General features: G+C 44.2%; 1 protein-coding gene across 9 annotated transcripts in view; it reads left to right on the forward strand.

The window, feature by feature from the left end:
• The window catches only part of ADGRE3 (adhesion G protein-coupled receptor E3), a 48,952-nt gene extending 32,970 nt beyond the window's left edge, over positions 1-15,982 (forward strand). For 4 of the 9 annotated variants that reach the window (XM_058525476.1, XM_058525478.1, XM_058525477.1 and 1 more), the window contains 9 exons: positions 478-662; positions 2,796-2,963; positions 6,559-6,756; positions 7,040-7,275; positions 7,775-7,841; positions 8,065-8,156; positions 9,849-10,017; positions 13,624-13,719; positions 15,792-15,982. In XM_058525476.1, the coding sequence (XP_058381459.1) occupies positions 478-662; positions 2,796-2,963; positions 6,559-6,756; positions 7,040-7,275; positions 7,775-7,841; positions 8,065-8,156; positions 9,849-10,017; positions 13,624-13,719; positions 15,792-15,800 (1,220 nt within the window). In that variant the 3' untranslated portion in view covers positions 15,801-15,982. Of the gene's footprint in view, positions 1-477; positions 663-2,795; positions 2,964-6,558; positions 6,757-7,039; positions 7,276-7,774; positions 7,846-8,064; positions 10,018-13,623; positions 13,720-15,791 lie in introns of those variants that run through there. The other 5 variants (XR_009216100.1, XM_058525480.1, XM_058525483.1 and 2 more) reach the window with 5 other exon arrangements.
• The last annotated feature ends 1,750 nt before the right edge of the window (positions 15,983-17,732 follow it).

Genomic DNA, 17,732 nt, shown 5'->3' on the forward strand with positions numbered 1-17,732 from the left:
AAATATAAATTAAACTTTTTTAGGAAACAAAGAAGATATTTTAAAAGAATTCACCATTTACCACATGCTTGGCACTGTGCAGGGGGCTCTGTGGTTTCCAAATAAAATGTTCTGTATGGTCACTCAGGAAGTTGAGTGCCCGTTGGGAAAATAGAATTCAATCCACATGAAATAATGCGTGGACAGTGGAATTCTCACTGGCGCGGCAAGGGCTGCACTGGAATATGAGTTCAGAGACAGAAGCACTGCGAGCTGCTGGAGAAGACTTCCTGAGCCAGAGGCTGGGTTTGAGCTGGGTCTTTGAGGATGAGTTGCATTTGGGTAGGAAGAGCATGGGAGGAAGAATGAACTTCCTAAGCACACCTGGGCACACCTGAGCAGGTGTGGCGATCAGGGAGACGTAGCAGGTGTGAGGTGGGGAAGAGGGATAGAAGGAATGGTGGAACTTTTTAAGACTCCATTTTCCTGTTTCCTCAGGTCCCAGTGCAGTCGCCTTCATTTCATACTCCTCTCTTGGAAACATCATAAATGCAACTTTTTTTGAAGAGATGGATGAGAAAGATCGAGTTTACCTGAACTCCCAAGTAGTGAGTGCTGGTATTGGACCCAAAAGGAACACATCTTTCTCCAAGTCTGTGACTCTGAGTTTTCAGCACATGAAGGTGGGTCAAAGCCGCAGCCTGAACTTGCTCAGGTTTCATGGGGGTGGACCGAACAACCTGCTCCTCCTCCCAGTCAGGAGTTGTAGACCTGCGACGTCCAAGATGGTAGCCAGAGGCCACCCGTAGCTATTGAGCATTTGAAATGTGGTGGGTCTGAACTGAGATTTTGAAGACTTAGTATTTCTGGGTTTATATGTAATATTTCCAGATTTTGAAGACTTAGTAAAAAAAAAGAATGTAAAATATCTCCTTAATAATTTTTATACTGATTACATGTATTGATTTATATTGACATATTAAAAGATACTATTTTCAATGTAGTGGGTTAAATAAAATATATTATTAAAAATAATTTGACCTGTTTCTTTACCTTTTTTAACATGGCTGGTAGAAAATTTCAAGTTACATAAGTGGCTCACATGCTATTTCTCTTGGGTAGCATTATTCTAGTTCCTGGAATTATTTTGACTGCAGGTACCTCCTACGTCTGTGAAATTTGAACTGGAACATAATATTCATTCTCGCACAGAAGACTAGCATTAATTATAAAGACTACATAACTTGATAAGAAAAAATTTTTTTATTTAATCCATTACCTCTTCCCATGTGCTGCACTAACTCTTAAAGGCAGGACGGTCAATAGCCAGACATAGACATAATAAAATTCATTTACTCCTTTCCCTTTCAACTCTGTTAAGAAAATAAGAGTTGAAGAAAACCCTACCACTTGCGACAACATAGATGAAATTTGAGGGCATTATGCTAAGTGAAATAAATCAGACAGAGAAAGACAAATACTGTGTGATCTCACTTATATGTGGAATCTTAAAACTCCAAACTCATAGAAACAGAGAACAGATTGGTGGTTGCTGGGGATGGGAGGTGAGGGAAATAGGTGAAAGTGATCAAAGGGTACAAAATTCCAGGGGCCAGCCCTCTGATGTAGTGGTTGGGTTCTCATGGTCCGCATCAGTGGCCCTGGGTTCTCGGGTTCAGATCCCAGGCTCGCATATACACACTACACATCAAGTCATGCTGTGGCAGGGTCCCACATACAGAATGGAGGAGGATTGGCACAGATGTTAGCTCAGGGCCAATCTTCCTCACCAAAAAAAAGGTACAAACTTCCAGTGATAAGATGCATAAGTTCTGGGGATGTACTGATATACAGCATGGTGACTCTAGTTAACAATACCGTATTGTGTATTTGCCAGTTGCCAAAAGAGTAGCTGTTAAAAGTTCTCACCACAAAATAAACATTGTAACTCTGTGAGGTGATGGATATTAACTAACCTCACTGTGATAATCGTTTTGCAATATACACATAGATCAAATTGCTACATTGTACACCTTAAACTTACACAACGTTATATGTCAATTCTATTTCAATAAAGCTGGAAAAAATAAATAAAACTAAATTTTAAAAAAATTTTCAAGAAAATAAGAGTTAAGTGGGAGAAGGCTGGGAAATATAGGTATTCTCTATCTGATGCATAAAATCTAGGAATAGAATTTTTGATGTATGGCATGAGGCAGTGGGAGAGGAGCAAGAAATCTGGGGATGGTCCAGTGGGTTAACAAAGGAGATACAGCCCCAGACAGGAGAGCACCCACTCGTCTCCTTGGCCTCAGGAAGTGATGCTCTGGAAGCCCTTACGACAAGGACAAGAGGCTGAAAGCTAATGTCATGCTCTCTCCTGGTGACATTTCTTTCCTACATTCCCCCTCTCATCACAGGAGCAATTATTGTGTTGTAAGAGGTCGGGACAGAATTGATGTGAAGGGACAGGGAAATAGGGCTTAAAGAGTATGTGGAAGAAGAATTTATATGACCCTTACACTCCTTCTGTGTGACTCCCATGGTGGTGGACAGAGTCCTGACACCAGTGACATCTTATCAAATGCTGGCTGTGGGAGAGGGCAATGATCTTGTCCTACGGTATGTGGAATCCCAGTAGAGCTGGGACTAGAGGGCAGGTATCCTGGCCGCCATCCTCTTCACTTAAAGTAGAAATCACCTGAGTCACTTGTAACCCAGGCGTCTCCTCGTTCGCCACCCCCCCCCAGCGTAGACTGACTCTCTGAGGGTTGTCCCTCTTGAGCAAGAACGTGACTAGCCCATTCTATTTTCAGATGAGGCACGGCAGCAATAAGGTCTTCTGCGTCTACTGGAAAAGCACGAACGGGGACGGCCACTGGTCCCAGGATGGCTGTTTCCTGAAAGAAGTGAACGAAAGTCACACCACGTGCAGTTCCACCCACCTGTCCAGTTTCGCTGTCCTCATGGCCTTCAACAGCCAGGTATGATGTAACCTTTAATTCCTCCGCCTAATCCTATTTGAGCCTCTACTGGGTGGTGATGAGTGCTATAAAGAAAACGAAGAAGAGGGAGCAACTGGGGTGACTGCAGACAGCCTGCTGCTCCAGAGTGGTCAGAGGGGGCCTCTGTTGGAAGTTAATATCTGAGCTGAAATCTGAATGTTGAGTCAGCAGTGCTACAACGTGGATGAACCTCGAAAAGATCCTGCTGAGTGAAAGAGCCAGACGCAAAAGATCACATCGTGTGTGATTCCATTGATATGAAATGTCCAGAACAGGCAAATCCATGGAGACAGAAAGCAGATTAGCGGTTGTGAGGGCGGGGGAGAGGGAGGAATGGGGACGCAGTTGGGGGGAGACTCCTTAATGGGCCTGGGGTTTTATTTTTCAGGGATGAAAATGTTTTGGAACTAGACAGAGGTGGTGGCTGCACAACACTGTGAATGTACCAAATGCCACTGAAAAATGTTCACTGTAAAATAATTTCATATTATTTGGATTTTATCTCTGTGATATTGTGTTGTATAATAAGAAATACATATTTGGTCTTTTCCCCTTTTCTGGCACAGAGTTCCTAAAAGCCTTGTAATTTCCTAAGTGAAAGGTGATAAAGATGTCATTGGTTATGTTAATGAGGTGACTTTTGGAAAGCCCCTAAGGATGGGGGCTGGTTGCCAGGGGACCCAACCCTCTGGTTAGAGGGTTGGAACTTTCAGTTCCCCTCCCAGCCTCCAGGGAGGGGAAAGGGGCTGGAGGATCAATCGGTCAGTTGTGCCTGTGTAATGAAGCCCCCATAAAAACCCAAAAGGAGTGGGTTCAGAGAGATTCCACGCTGGCAAACATGTGGAGATTCGGGGAGAGTGGCTTGCTCAGAAGCTCCATGCCTTCCCCGTACCTTGCCCTACGCATCTCTTCCATCTGACTGTTCTTGAATTATATCCTTTTATAATAAACCAGTGATCTAGTAAGTAAAATATTTGACTGAGTTCTATGAGCTTCTCTAGCAAATTAATCAAACCCAAGGAGGTGGGGTCGTGGGAACCTCCAATCTGTAGCTGCCAGAAGCACAGGTGACAACCTGGGCTCGCACTGGCTTCTGAAGTGAGGGGAGGCCAGTCTTGGGGTACTGAGCCTTTGACCTGTGGGATCTGACGCCACCTCCAGGTAAATAATGTCAGAATTGAGCTGAATTGTAGGACTCCCAGCTGGTATCCAAGAATTGTTTGTTGGCTATGTGGGGAAAACCCACACACACAAACATTGGAATTGGGTCCTCGAACCTTCTAACCCCAATAAAAAAGTCAGTAGGAAAAAGTCTCAGGAAAAAGCATCCCAAGAAGAGATACACATATGTGTAAAGGCCCAGAAGAAGGAGCAAACAAACCTGGTGTCTTCCAGAAAGAAGTGTGGCCGGAGCAGAGTGAGTGACAGGAAGTGGAAGGAGACAGGCTGGAGAGACGGGAGCAGGGAAGATGTGTCAGGCCTCGAATGCCACGGTCAGAAATTTAGATTTCCTTCTAATTGCAATGGGAAAGCAATGGAGGATTTGCATCAGGGATGCTGCATATTTATGTCATTAGAAGATCCCTCTGGCTCCCGGGTCAAGAATGGATGATGGTGCAGCAAGAGTGGACTCGCAGAGAGATGATGGTGGCCAGGATTCGGGTGGCAGCAGTAGAGGTGGTGGGAGTAGGTCAGACCGGACACGTATCCTAGAGATGGGGTCGGAGGACTCACTGATAATACAGGCTGGGTGATGACACATCCCTCTCCTCCTTACAGGGATGGAGGTAGTGCCCTCAGAACAATGCATGTTGGAAATCTCGGACCCCTCCTACTGCACAGGGCAGTGGGAAAGCTAAAATAAGTTAAAAAACATAAAATACTTCTTTCATTCATCATTGCATTAATCAAATTCATCTATGAGTTGGGCATAGCCTTAGTTCATTCCTTTTCGTTGATGTATAATGTTCCCTTGCTTGACTATACTATAATTTACTTATCCATTCTACAGTTAATGGATATCTAGATTGTTTCCTGTTGGGGCTATTAAAGGCAATGCTAGTTTTCTAGGATAAAGTACAGAAAATCCCACGTTGGATCCTCCAGGGCAATGAGGAAGCAATATACTCCAGAGGGTACAGGTACAAGATAGTGAAGCCTCTGTCACCATGGTTTCTAAGTGACGGCATGGAGCAGAATATTGCTCCATCAAAGTCAAAAAACAGACACAACTACACTATATTCTCAGGGGTTGCATACATAAGTGGTAAAACTATAAAGAATTGCTTATCATAAAAGGATCATGGCTTCTCTAGGGGAGAAGGTGGTTTGCAATTGGGAAGAGCTTCTGGAATAGTGTCCATAGACTAGTACACGATCTGAGTGTTTAATAGTTATTAACCATATAATACATTGACATTTATGTTCTTTTCCGTATGTGTGTTATATTTCAAAATTTTTTAACTTTAAAAAAGCAAAGGATTTAAAAGTTCTATAAAGTGGCATCGAAATAAATTAAAATACCCATATAATTATAAGGGATGATGACTATCATTTCCCGTTAGTGAGTCTTGCTAAGTCTGTTTGGCTTACCAGACCCCTGGCCCTTGTCTTTAATGAGATGAGTCCCCAAGAGCTGAATTAGACAAGGTGTCTTACTTTGGGGTCACCTGCAAGCAGGTCCTGAGACAGGATTTGACGGCAAGTAGTTTCTCTGGGAGGTGAGCCCGGGACACATCAGTAGGACAGTAGGGAAGTGAGAAAGGGAAGAGAAGGCAGCCCGTAAAGGATGTGTTAAAGAGAAAGTTAACTTCATGGACAGACAACTGGGGCTTAATCCCATTGGGTACTTTTGGGAGATATCGTAGGACATGCACTAGGAGCCATCCACACAAGGGCACGGGAGCTGGGGCATTTATCCACCAGTTCCCCACTATCATTGTTGGAGGGCAGCTCCCACATGCATTAATGTCCTGGCCCTTGTGACCCTGTGGTGTATCTAAGCATTCCCACGTGGCAGGACAAATACCCTCAGTCAGGGTCACTGGAGTTCACAGGAAGCAGCTGAAGGGCAGGTACAGGCGACTGTGAAGAGATTAATAGCCTCTGCTGCACAGGGCTTCCTACGTCTCTTTGGGTGAAGACTTAGTTGGGCATATCCATTCATTTCAACTTGAACCTGCTGTACAACATAGAGCCTATGGTTAACAATATGGTGTTGTGCACTTAAAAACAGTTAAGAGAGTAGATCTCATGTTGTGATTGCACCACAAAAAAACAGAGAGAGACACAGGCGTCTTTTGGAGGCGATGGGTATGTTTATCACCTTGATTGTGGGGATGGCATCATGGACGCCTATGTCCAAACTCATCAAAATGTCTGCATTCGGTAGGCGCAGTATTCTGTATACTACATAAGCTTCAATAAAGCTGAAAAAAAGACTTAGTCTGACAGACACTTCACACACTCCCTATCACCGGCTTTGTGCCTGTGTTTGGGATGCCCTATTCCGAGGGAGGACAATCATAATCCCAGAGCAGGAAGGGGTGACTGTGGTCTCTTTGCCGCGTCCCAGGAGGAGGACCCCGTGCTGGCTGTGATCTCCTACGTGGGGCTGGGCCTCTCTCTGCTGTGCCTCCTCCTGGCGGCCCTCACCTTCCTGCTGTGCAGAGCCATCCAGAACACCAGCACCTCGCTCCACCTGCAGCTCTCCCTCTGCCTCCTCCTGGCCCACCTCCTCTTCCTCACGGCCATCGACCGAACCGAGATCAAGGTACTGACCCTGTCCCAGTGGGCCCTCTGCCCTGCCCCAGGGGTGCTGAGTCCATGGAGCCATGCTGCACTGGACACTGTAATAAAATGGCCCTGGGTCCCCAGGGGGGCTGGAGGAGTGGTGCCAAGGTGGGCAGTGCTGGCATTGATTATCAGCCACCTTTACTTTTGATGACCTTGTTCTACCATCAGGTGCTCTGAACTCAATGTCAGTGTACAGGAGAGGCCCTGGGCCACCCTCCACCCTGACAGTCCCTCCTGGTGACACCTGCCTCTGCCCCCAGGTGCTGTGCGCCCTCATCGCGGGTGCCTTACACTATCTCTACCTGGCCTCCTTCACCTGGATGCTGCTGGAGGGCCTGCACCTCTTCCTCACTGCTCGCAACCTGACGGTGGTCAACTACACCAGCGCGAGCAGGTTCATGAGGAAGCTCATGTTCCCTGTGGGCTACGGGGTCCCGGCTGTGATTGTGGCCATTTCTGCAGCGTCCAGGCCTCATCTTTATGGAACACCCGATCGGTGAGCTTGACTCTCACCCTGTGCCGTGGACAGTTTTGAGGGCAATGTTAACGACGATGATTGGGATAGCCACATGAATGTTCTCTGCTTTCTCCCTAAGTGTAACAGCTCTAACCTCTTTCCCAGTGAGGCAGGGAAAGATGACAGCAAGAGCATGGAAGGTTCTGGAAGGAGGGAGTTTTGCAGTTAGATACCAGCTTCATCCCTCCCATAATTTGGGACCTCGAGTCCTCAAGTCTTAGTCCCCTCAATAGCAAAATGGGGATAATAGTCATCCCCATGGTCCTACCTTCACAATGCTGGTGTGGAAATTCAACAGGACTGTGCTTAAGTTTAAGGTAGTATTAAAGCATGTAGTGAACAGTCAGAGCCTTCGGTGTCATAAACTGACATTTTCAGGAGACATTGGAAGTTCTCTGTTAGGAAAAGGTGTCACTTCATGTTTGTTTTGTGTGCGGTCTCTGATCTCTCTGTCTGTCCCTTTTTGCACGCTTCCCAGCTGCTGGCTCCACGTGGACCAGGGATTCATCTGGGGTTTCCTCGGCCCCGTCTGCGCCATTATCTGTGTGAGTGAGTACGTGGCTCTGGTGTTCCTGACCAAAGAAGCGCCAGGTGCGCTGGGTGCCAGATAGTACAAGGGGCATCCATATTCTCAGCTGTATGATTTGATTTTTCCACCTTCTACCAGTTCAATCCCACGTGCAGGGAGGTAGGAGTGGTGTGCGATTTACAGTGGACATGGCACATTATTTTAACTTGCCTTCTGCATGGTCTGTGTCGTTCCTGCAGGTGAATTTAGTATTTTTTCTCTTGGTCCTCTGCATTTTGAAAAGGAAACTTTCCTCTCTCAACAGTGAGGTGTCAACCATCCAGAATGTAAGGTAAAATGGGATAATGGCATTTTTCGACCCCCTTCTCCTCTACTCACCTCCTAACATCCACACACACATACGCCCCACAACCAGGCTCCAGGGACTCACAAGACCACAATTAATTGTCACAATTAATGAGAAGCTGGATTAGCTAGAGTACAGGCCAAGCTGCTGTGACCAAAAGCCCCAAGAAAAAGAGTGAAATAGAAGTTCATTTCATTCTCATGTCCCAGTCCAGAGGTGAGCAGTCCAGGGCTAGTGGGGAAGCTTTGCTCCACACAGTGATCCAGGGACTGAAGTTCTTTCTGTTTTGTTGCTCCACCATGCCCTAGGAAGTTGTCTTTATCAGTATCCCATCCACGGGAAGGCGTTGACGTGGAGGTCGCACGTTTCACATTTGCTCATATACTATTGGCTAGACCTTGGTCACATGGTGATGCCTCGCTGCGAGGGAGGCTGGGGAATGTAGTCTCTAGCCAGGTCGCTGTGTGTCCTTGACAAAACTCAAAAAGAGAAGGGCTCTAACACTAAAAGGAAGAAGAAGAGATGGAAAAAACCAGCAGTTTCCACCACTCAACACGAGATGCACTAGGAAAGATTTAGACTCAAATATATTTTACACAATGCTATTTCAAAAAATTTGGGGCTATGAGTATTTTTTTATTTTGCAGGATCATTTTTCATTTGAACATGAAATTTGTTGTTGCTTTCATTTTAACCACAAAAATAACACAAATGTTAAAAATTCTTAATATTTTTTAAAATATACAAAGTAAAAATTATGAGTGGCTAACTCCCACTTTTCCTGAGACTTCCACTTCCCCCAGAAGCCAGAGGTAACAAACTGTGTGATATGATATGTGTAATATTTTCCCCAGACCTTTTTCTGTGCGTTTTCTGTAGAACAGACAGGCACACCTACAGTAGCCTCACACTATGCAAATTTCTCCTTAGCTAGCTTTCCTCACTTATGTAATATTATATTTTAAAATTAGGGATATACAGGGGCCGGCCTGGTGGCACAGTGGTTAGGTGCGCATGCTCCGCCTCGGCGGTCCGGGGTTTGCAGGTTCGGATCCCGGGTGTGCACCGACACACCGCTTGTCAAGCCATGCTGTGGCAGTGTCCCATATAAAGTAGAGGAGGATGGGCACGAATGTTAGCCCCGGGCCAATCTTCCTCAGAAAAAATAAATAAATAAAATAAAATTAGGGATATATAGATTCTTAAGAAGGGTGACCTTACATCTAGGTTTGCCTGGGACAGTCCCAGTTTATGCCTGTTGACCCATTGTAATTATTAACTAGCATCCCTTTTTATCTCAAAAGCCTCCCTGTTTGAATAACAAATTATATGACACCGCCTATCTATAAATGATGTAGAGAGCGAGAGAGCACCCAGTTTTAGAATGCTTTATGTATGGCACTAGTTTTATTCTGTATGCTGTCCTAAATACTTTACATATGTTAAGGCTTTATTTAATCTTGGCAGCAACTCTCTGAAGTAGGGCTATTATAAACATGACGACACTGAGTTACAGAAAGATAAAGTACTTACCCAAGGTCACACAGTCCGTTAGTGCTGCCTTGGGTTTAAAACTGGGCAATCTAGCTCCAGAGTCCTCGCCATTAACAACCATGCTATAGGGGTGTTCATGTCCATTATTAGCTTTTTTACATCGTTGTTTATGACTCTTCCCAGGATGCTGACATTTAAAGCCACAGCTCAGCTCTTCATCCTGGGCTGCACGTGGTGTCTGGGAATCCTGCAGGTGGGTCCAGCCGCCCACGTCATGGCCTACCTCTTCACCATCATCAACAGCCTGCAGGGCGTCGTCATCTTCCTGGTGCACTGCCTCCTCAGCCAGCAGGTAAACACTGACCTCTTTCTTTATTGTTTTAAAGTTAAGAAATCTTTGGAGGTATGTTGTTTAATGAACATCTAAATCCATATTCTCTAGATTTTCATATGAGCTTGTGAGCAGTGCATAAACACTGCCTATATTTTTCTCTACTTTAAGATACTGTTGATTATAAGATACACCAATTTATTAATGGCTTACAGAAAGTAAATGATTGCTACATCAAGGATATATGTTTTTCTTCAGCTTTCCCATTTGTAATAGTCAGCTATTGCTGTGTAACAAATAACCTCAAAAATCTCGGTGGCTTAAACATGAATATTTACTTTTCTCCTTCTCGAGGCAGCAGGTTGATTGAGACTCAGCTGATCTTGGCTGGGCTCAGCTTGGCTTGGCTCCAGGAGGTAGGTCATGTTCAGGCCTGCTCTTTGTGACTCATCCTGAGGCTTGGAAGAAAGGGAAGCAGCTCCCTAACATAAGTTCTTCTCATGACAATGGCAAAATCACAAGAAAGCGAGCTCTACTGGGCAAGGCCATTTCAGGTCCTGTGATTCTCTTTGCATCGCCTACACTAATATCCCATTGACCAAAGAAAGTCACATGTCAAGCCCAAAGTCAGTGGGAAAAGAATGCACTACCTGCCACGAGGCTAAGACAGGGTGTAATGACTACGGCAGAAGAGTGAATAATCGAGATCAGTAATGCAGTCTACCACACCACTTAACATGAGTTCTTAAACAGGTTTCCATGCGATGGCATAGTCTCCATACTATTATGTTTTAATTAAATTACATAATAAGCTAATTTTTCCAACATTTTACTATGAACATTTTCAAGCATACAAAAAAGTTGAAAGAATTATACAGTGAACACATATATACCAATCACCTAGATTCTATAATTAACATTGTGGTATATGTGCTTGATCACATATCTATCCACATATCCATCCTTTCATCCATCTCATTATAAGCAGCTGCAGCTTACGTGCATAGCCAAAGAAAACTGTAAGCAGCTCTTCTCAGAGGATGTACGCCCCTGAGTGAACACAATGAAAAAGTCTTATATGTGCTCTTTTCTCAGTTCATCTCAGTTGCTGAAGGATCTCACAGCGCAAGCTTCCACTTTTTCAAGATATATATTTTGTACTCAATATGAATACTAAACACAAGCCAATTCATTTGTCTGCCCCTGAAACAAAAGAAACAGTGTTGTAGTCTGCAACAGAAACAGTGTCCTGTGTCCAGCACTGGGGAAATATTGGCTGCTTTGGTCTTCTTGAGACAAGCCTCTAAGAGGGTGCCTTACTAAGGGAGCTCAGGGATCGTTTGGACGGCCTCCTGGCTCTAGAATCGAAGCCCTAGGAAAGATGCAATGCTACTGTATACTACTGAACTATGTTGACATATTTCTACCTAGATTTAGTTAAATTATGTTACATCTATAGAACAGGATACTCTGCAACCATTAAATACAATATTGTAAAAGACTGAAACCCCAGTGAAGCTGGGATCCGCATGATCCACATCAGGAGGCACAACAGCCAACTAACACAATTCAGCAGCCAGAAGGAATACAACATTACTCCCGTTCTTTATTTGTTCCTCTCAAACGCCATGAAGAGGACGCATAGTCCACGTATCCCTTTGTTGAGTTCAGCCACTAAGGTTTTGAGCTTGTTTGTTACTGCAGCAAAACATGCCCTGACTGATACACTTTCTTCCCTGGTCCTCCTCCTCCTTCTCCTCCTCCTCCTTCTCCTTCTTCTTTTTCCCTCTCCTCCTCCTCCTCCTCCTCCCCCCTTCCTCCTCCTTCTTCTTCTGCCCTCTCCTCCTCCTCCTTCTTCTGCCCTCTCCTCCTCCTTCTCCTCCCCTTTGTGTTTTTCTTTCTTCCTCACTCTCTTTCTCCCTCCCATTCGCTCCCTCCCTCCCTCCTTCCCTTCTTCCCCGCTCTGCGTCTGCGTGCACAAAGAACCAAACTAGGAAAGAAACAACAGCTTCTCAGAGGATTAGGGAGAGGAAGAAACTGAACTGACAAAGCAGACATCCTCTAGAGAGCAAAGGACAAGCAACAACTTAGAACATTCAAATGTCGATTTTTATCCAGGCACAAGAATACCTTATGACTGGGTGGATATTAAAAACGTATTAGTGAAAAGGCAAGTTTCACAGCATTGCTCCAGAAGCTCTCCGTGCGTTTATATAACGTGTATAAACCTTTACTGCTCATGTTACTCTTGGTTATGATTTACGCACGGGTGTGGGTGTGCATGGAAAGCACCATGACCCTCAAGCAATCTTCCCCCTTCTGAGTGGGGCACATTTAGCAATGTCTGGGGACATTTTTGATCATCACAACTGGGGGAAAGAGTGCTACTGGCGTTGAGTGGCTGGAGGCCAGGAATGCTGCTCAACATCCTACAGGGCATAGGTCGGCCCCCACCACAAAGCATGATCCAACCCCTGATACCAGTAACGCCAAGGTTGGGAAATCTTGGTGTGGCAGATGCTGTCGATGGCCCTCTCGTGTCCCTTTGGCGTTCATCTCTGCATGCTCAGGGTTGCTTATTGCAGACACCTGGGACTCTGTGCCTGTGAGCCTCTTTCTGCCCGCAGGACATGCCTGACTCATGAATAGGGAAAGCTGGCAGTTCCAGAGAGTAATGGCTCTTGAGAGCAGCCATCAACTAATGACTGATGGGAGCTTGTGGATAAATGTCCCAGCTCCCTTGTCCCTGAGGTGTGATGACTCTGAAGTGTGTCCTATGCTGTGTCCAAGAGTTCCCCAGTGGGACAAACCCCACAGTGGAAACCAGTGGAAAGAATTATGCACCCTTTACTGGCTGCCTTCCCTCCCCTATCTCACTTCCCCACTGACCTACTGGCGTTTCCTGGGACCACTCCTCAAGTAAATTCCTTACACTTGAACCCTTGTCTCGGGGTCTGCTTCTGTGGGACCCCAAACCAAGACACATGGAAGGACACCAAAACATCATCAGTGATTTTTCACTAGATTGAGCAATTATGTGTAACTTCTATTTTCTTCTTTTGCATATGCATATTTTGTAAATTTTCTACAACAAAAATGTATTCTGTAATATGAAAAAAAATGTTGTGGTAAAATATACATAAAATAAAATTTACCATTTTAACCATGTTTAAGTGTACAGATCAGTGGCGTTAAGTACATTCACATTGTGCAACAATCACCACCATCCAACTCTAGAACTTTTTCATCATCCCAAACTGAAACCCTGTACCCATTAAACAATAACATCTTATTCTCCCTTGCCTAACCCCTGGTAACCAGTATTCTACTTTCTGTCTCAATTAATTTGACTATTATAAGGATCTTGTATGTGTGGAATCATACAATATCTGTCCTTTTGTGTCTGGTTTATTTTGCTCAGCATAATGTCTTTAAGTTTCGTCCATGTTGTAGCGTGTGTCAGAGTTTCATTTCTTTTTGAGGCCTAATAACATTCCATTGTATGTATACACTTCATTTTATGGGGAAAGGTTTTGTCATAATGTCTTTATCCTCTTCCTGACTTGCTGGCTTTTCTCTTCTCCAAAGCTAACAAAAACCATCTTGGTATTTCCTTTGATGTTTCAGGTCCGAAAGTGGTTTGGACAGATCATGAAATTTAAATCTGAACCTGAGACTTACACACTTTCCACCAGGCCTGGCCCAGACTCAAAACCCAGCAAGGTAAGAGGACTTGTCACCTATTCTTGTGTTTGACCCCTTGACGCCCTGAGCCTCCATGTCTTAGTACGAGCTTCCTTCCCTGGAAGGTACCAAGCAGGGCTCTTTTCCTGATGACCTGGTTTGCACTTCTCATTCTCACTCTATCGTTCCTCAGTGACTGTTCCTTGCTCACTAACAGTGCTTAAGCTGGCTTTTGTTTATATTCTTGTCATTCAAAGTATGGATAAAACATATCACCAGCACCACTACCATCTAGAGTATAACCTTTTGGGGGAAGACTTACAATCATGGACATAGAGTGGTCATCATCCTGAAACCCCACTATCCCATAGGAAGAGGGACGTGAGCCCAGTGGAGTTGCTGGACCCCACGGAAAGGGCTCCAGGAGAGGGACCTCCCAGGTGCTCTACATAATTACAGGGGACGAGTACGTGGAATAATGGGACCTTCCTGGGAGAGGAAATGGTCCTGTTGGAAAGGGAACTTCTCTGGAACTCGGTGGCTGGTCTTCATCTGTTCTTTCATTGAGCTAACTCAGGCTCAATGCACCAAGGAATAAGCCTCCAGCACTATCTGAGCTTTCTCTCCATACTTGTCCCTTATTTGCTCTTAGAGAAATGAGAGAACATACTTGTAAGAAAGTATGTCACTAGATGAGCAGGACGGGCTCCAAAGCTCATAATCCACGAAAATTCTCCCCATCTCATTTGGTTTTATGCCTCCCAAGTGCACATCCACCACATCAGCTTGCCAAAGAGCCTTAGAATATGTTATTTTTAAGCTGAACAAAATTGAGAAATTTCTGATCCATCATCTTCTACATTTCTTGAGATGATATGTGATTTTCTTCAGCAGTGGAAATATTGAGGTCACTGAAGAAAGGTCTGTCCCTTATTGGAGGGCAGGAAGGGGAATTCATTCTAAATTTTTCCAAAAAGACCAAAAGGAAAACAGGACCAGGAAAAAGGGAAAAAAGTCTTAGCACGTGTCAGGTGATTGGAGAAAATGTTTATGAATATTAAGCTTAATCATTTGCAATGAAAATAAAATTGTGGTAAGTGCTAACCATTGGCTGTGACCTTTGAAAAGCTTCCCAGATAATCCAAAATAACTCCCAAAGATGCCAGCACTCCAGCTACTGGTTTCCCACAATAAATAAGGAAATGTTTCTTTATCATTGCTTAACATTGTGGAAATTGAATAAGATGAGTGTATCTGTAAAAAGGGAATATATTATATATTTTATGTATATTATATATATTTATTTTTATATTTTTATGCATATAAAATACATTAGCTCCCTTTAAGAAATCATTTGCTTTGATTAAAATAATCTCTTAAGCTTTTATTTTTCATGTACATGTTATTAGTAAAAAGCTAACAAAACCCTTTCTCCTCTATGGACAAATTTGACCTTGGGTTTACTTTCTGGCTCTATTCCCTAGAAACTTGATAATGTTGGAGGGGCAGTTCTGTGAATGAACCACAAATACCAGGAGGGAAGGTACAGCTTGGGACTTTCTGCGTACAATGACTCATATTTATATTTGCCAGGAACTCCATCTTCACTGGCTGCTACAGGAGATATTGGTTCCCCTGTGGAACTTGGGGCTTCTAAACCCAGCTGTAGCTTGTAGGGGGCAAAGAGAATGTTTGTTGAGTTCTACAATGTGTCAGACACTATGGTAGGCAGTGGACATACAAAAAGTGACAAGACCAACACAGTCCTTAACTTCATGGAACTAAGAGTCTAGCCTGTCTTAGACAAAAACCAACACCCCAAGGGCTGAAATTCTAGAGTGGGATACTACTTCCAAAAATTTTTCCAAAAACATTCTTCATCCTGGGTTTTTGAGAAGTCCTCCCCTTATAAGCTAAAGAAGGCCATACCTGTCCTAGGATTCCAAAATGCTAGGAGATCATGCCATCCTTGCCTGCTGGATGGAGCTCTCTGGCTTTAACCCACTCCTGCTCTTTCTTTCTGTTTTGTTGTTGTTGTTTGGTTGGTTTGTTTTATCTTTACATCTACCTTCAATCTAAACATCTTTTGGGGGGGGGGGATTCTTTTCCAGAGCAAGTGAAGAGAAAATACAAAAACTAGAACATTCAACTCCACATGGATCTGTTTTGCATCGTGAAGAATGAAGCTAGGGACAGGGAGACTCAGGACACATGTCATCCTTGAAGAGGAAACGTTTCACCTTTACTTCATGAGGTGCTTGTTCTGCATAATGAGTTCTCAATAAATGTGTGTTGAACTGGATTTCTCTTGGCTATGATGTGTTCAGCCAGTGTTTGTACCTGGATACACAAATCATGACCATTGCAAATACTCCCTTGACTTTTTCTAAATGGGGAGACTCCTTCCAAGGCCTTTACTCAAGTTCTTACTCTCACTCATTCTAAACTTGCTCCTTAAACTCACCCAGTCCCTCAAGCCATCAGCTTCTCCCAAACCATTAGCTTTACTTCCTTTCGTATCCAGGCTAAATCTCATGATCAACCAGGTCAAATGGTTCTCTCTCATTCTTTCAGCACCTTTGCTTCCTCATTCTGATTCCATACGTACCTAGGGAAATCTCACACCAAGACTGATCCAACGTGGAAGCCACCGTGGATAGTCTACTCAGCAGCCATCACCACCACTACATGTTCCTTATTAGCAGAACCTTCCGATTTGGGGAAGCAATGTGCCTGAACCCAGGGGGTCCGTTGAGACTGGTCTAAGCCCTATGATTCTCAGCTGGGGGTGATTTCCCTCTCCCCCTCAGGGACATTTGGCAATATCTGGAGAACGTTTTTGGTTGTCATGACTGGGGCAGGGGGAACGATACTGGCATCTAAGTGGTAGAGTCCAGGGATGCTGCTAAACATCCTACTCTGCACAAGACAGCCCCTAGACACACAAAAAAGAATTACCCATCCCCAAATGTCAGTAGTGCTGGGATGGAGAAACCCTCATCTAAACTAAACCACTATGGTCTAAACCATAGTGATCTCATTCCTATTTTCTAGAGATTGATTTGGGGTGGGCATTTGGACCAATTCTATCCAATGAGATATAAGAAACACCTACTGGAAAGTGCTTTTTCTCCTTGATGAAAACAAAAACAAATTCAAAGACAACCTGCTCATGACTTCCTATTTTGGGCTGTTATATAATATGATGCTTGGAGAGAAGACGTCATGGAAATAATAAGGATGGAAGAGTGGAAAGACGAAAATAATCTGGGCTTTTATGACATTTTTGGGTGGCTGAACCAACCCTTGGACTTTTCCCTATGTAAGACATATAAATTACTACTTTTAAGCCACTTTGGGTCAGGTAATCTGTTGCTTGCAGCCAAAGCATCCTTCCTTATGAACCAACCATTTCTCTTCTCCACTCCTCCATCAAAGCAGTGAGACCCCAGAATCACTCAGCTTTGAGCCATTACAAATGTGCCCTTTCTGATCTAAACAAGACTCTTCATGGTACTTGGAACTTGCTCTTCCTATCCCTAGTCAAGTTGCCCACATGAGGAGTTCTAGTTTTTCACTTCCTTCCTCAATCCTCATGACCTTTCCCTTTACATAAGGGAGAAGAATTTGTCTCCTACTTCACAGAGATAATAAACACCAGCTGATGGAAACTCCTTCAACTTTCTGACATCCCTTACAAATATACCCACATCCACACCCATCCTTGCTTCCTTCTTTTATCGATGCCCATCATCTCCTGCCCCGTTCTTTCACAGCAGCAGAGTGGTCCCTCCTCCTGTTTAAAGCTAACCTCTCCCTCTGTGCGTTGGATCGCGTCCCCTCCTTCCTCTTTGGCAGAACTTTCTCCATCGACTGTCTTCTCTCTCTCCTGAGTCTTTCCCTCTCTCACATCCTCTCTCCTCATTCCTCCCCAGTGGCATTTAAATATGATAAAGATGGGACAGTAAACTTTTTCTGTAAAGGGCCAGATAATAAATATTGTAGACGCTTTAGACTTTTCAGGCCATACATAGCTATAGAGATAGATAGAT

This window comes from Diceros bicornis, chromosome 30 (assembly GCF_020826845.1).
Source record: "Diceros bicornis minor isolate mBicDic1 chromosome 30, mDicBic1.mat.cur, whole genome shotgun sequence".
Taxonomy (NCBI): domain Eukaryota; kingdom Metazoa; phylum Chordata; class Mammalia; order Perissodactyla; family Rhinocerotidae; genus Diceros; species Diceros bicornis.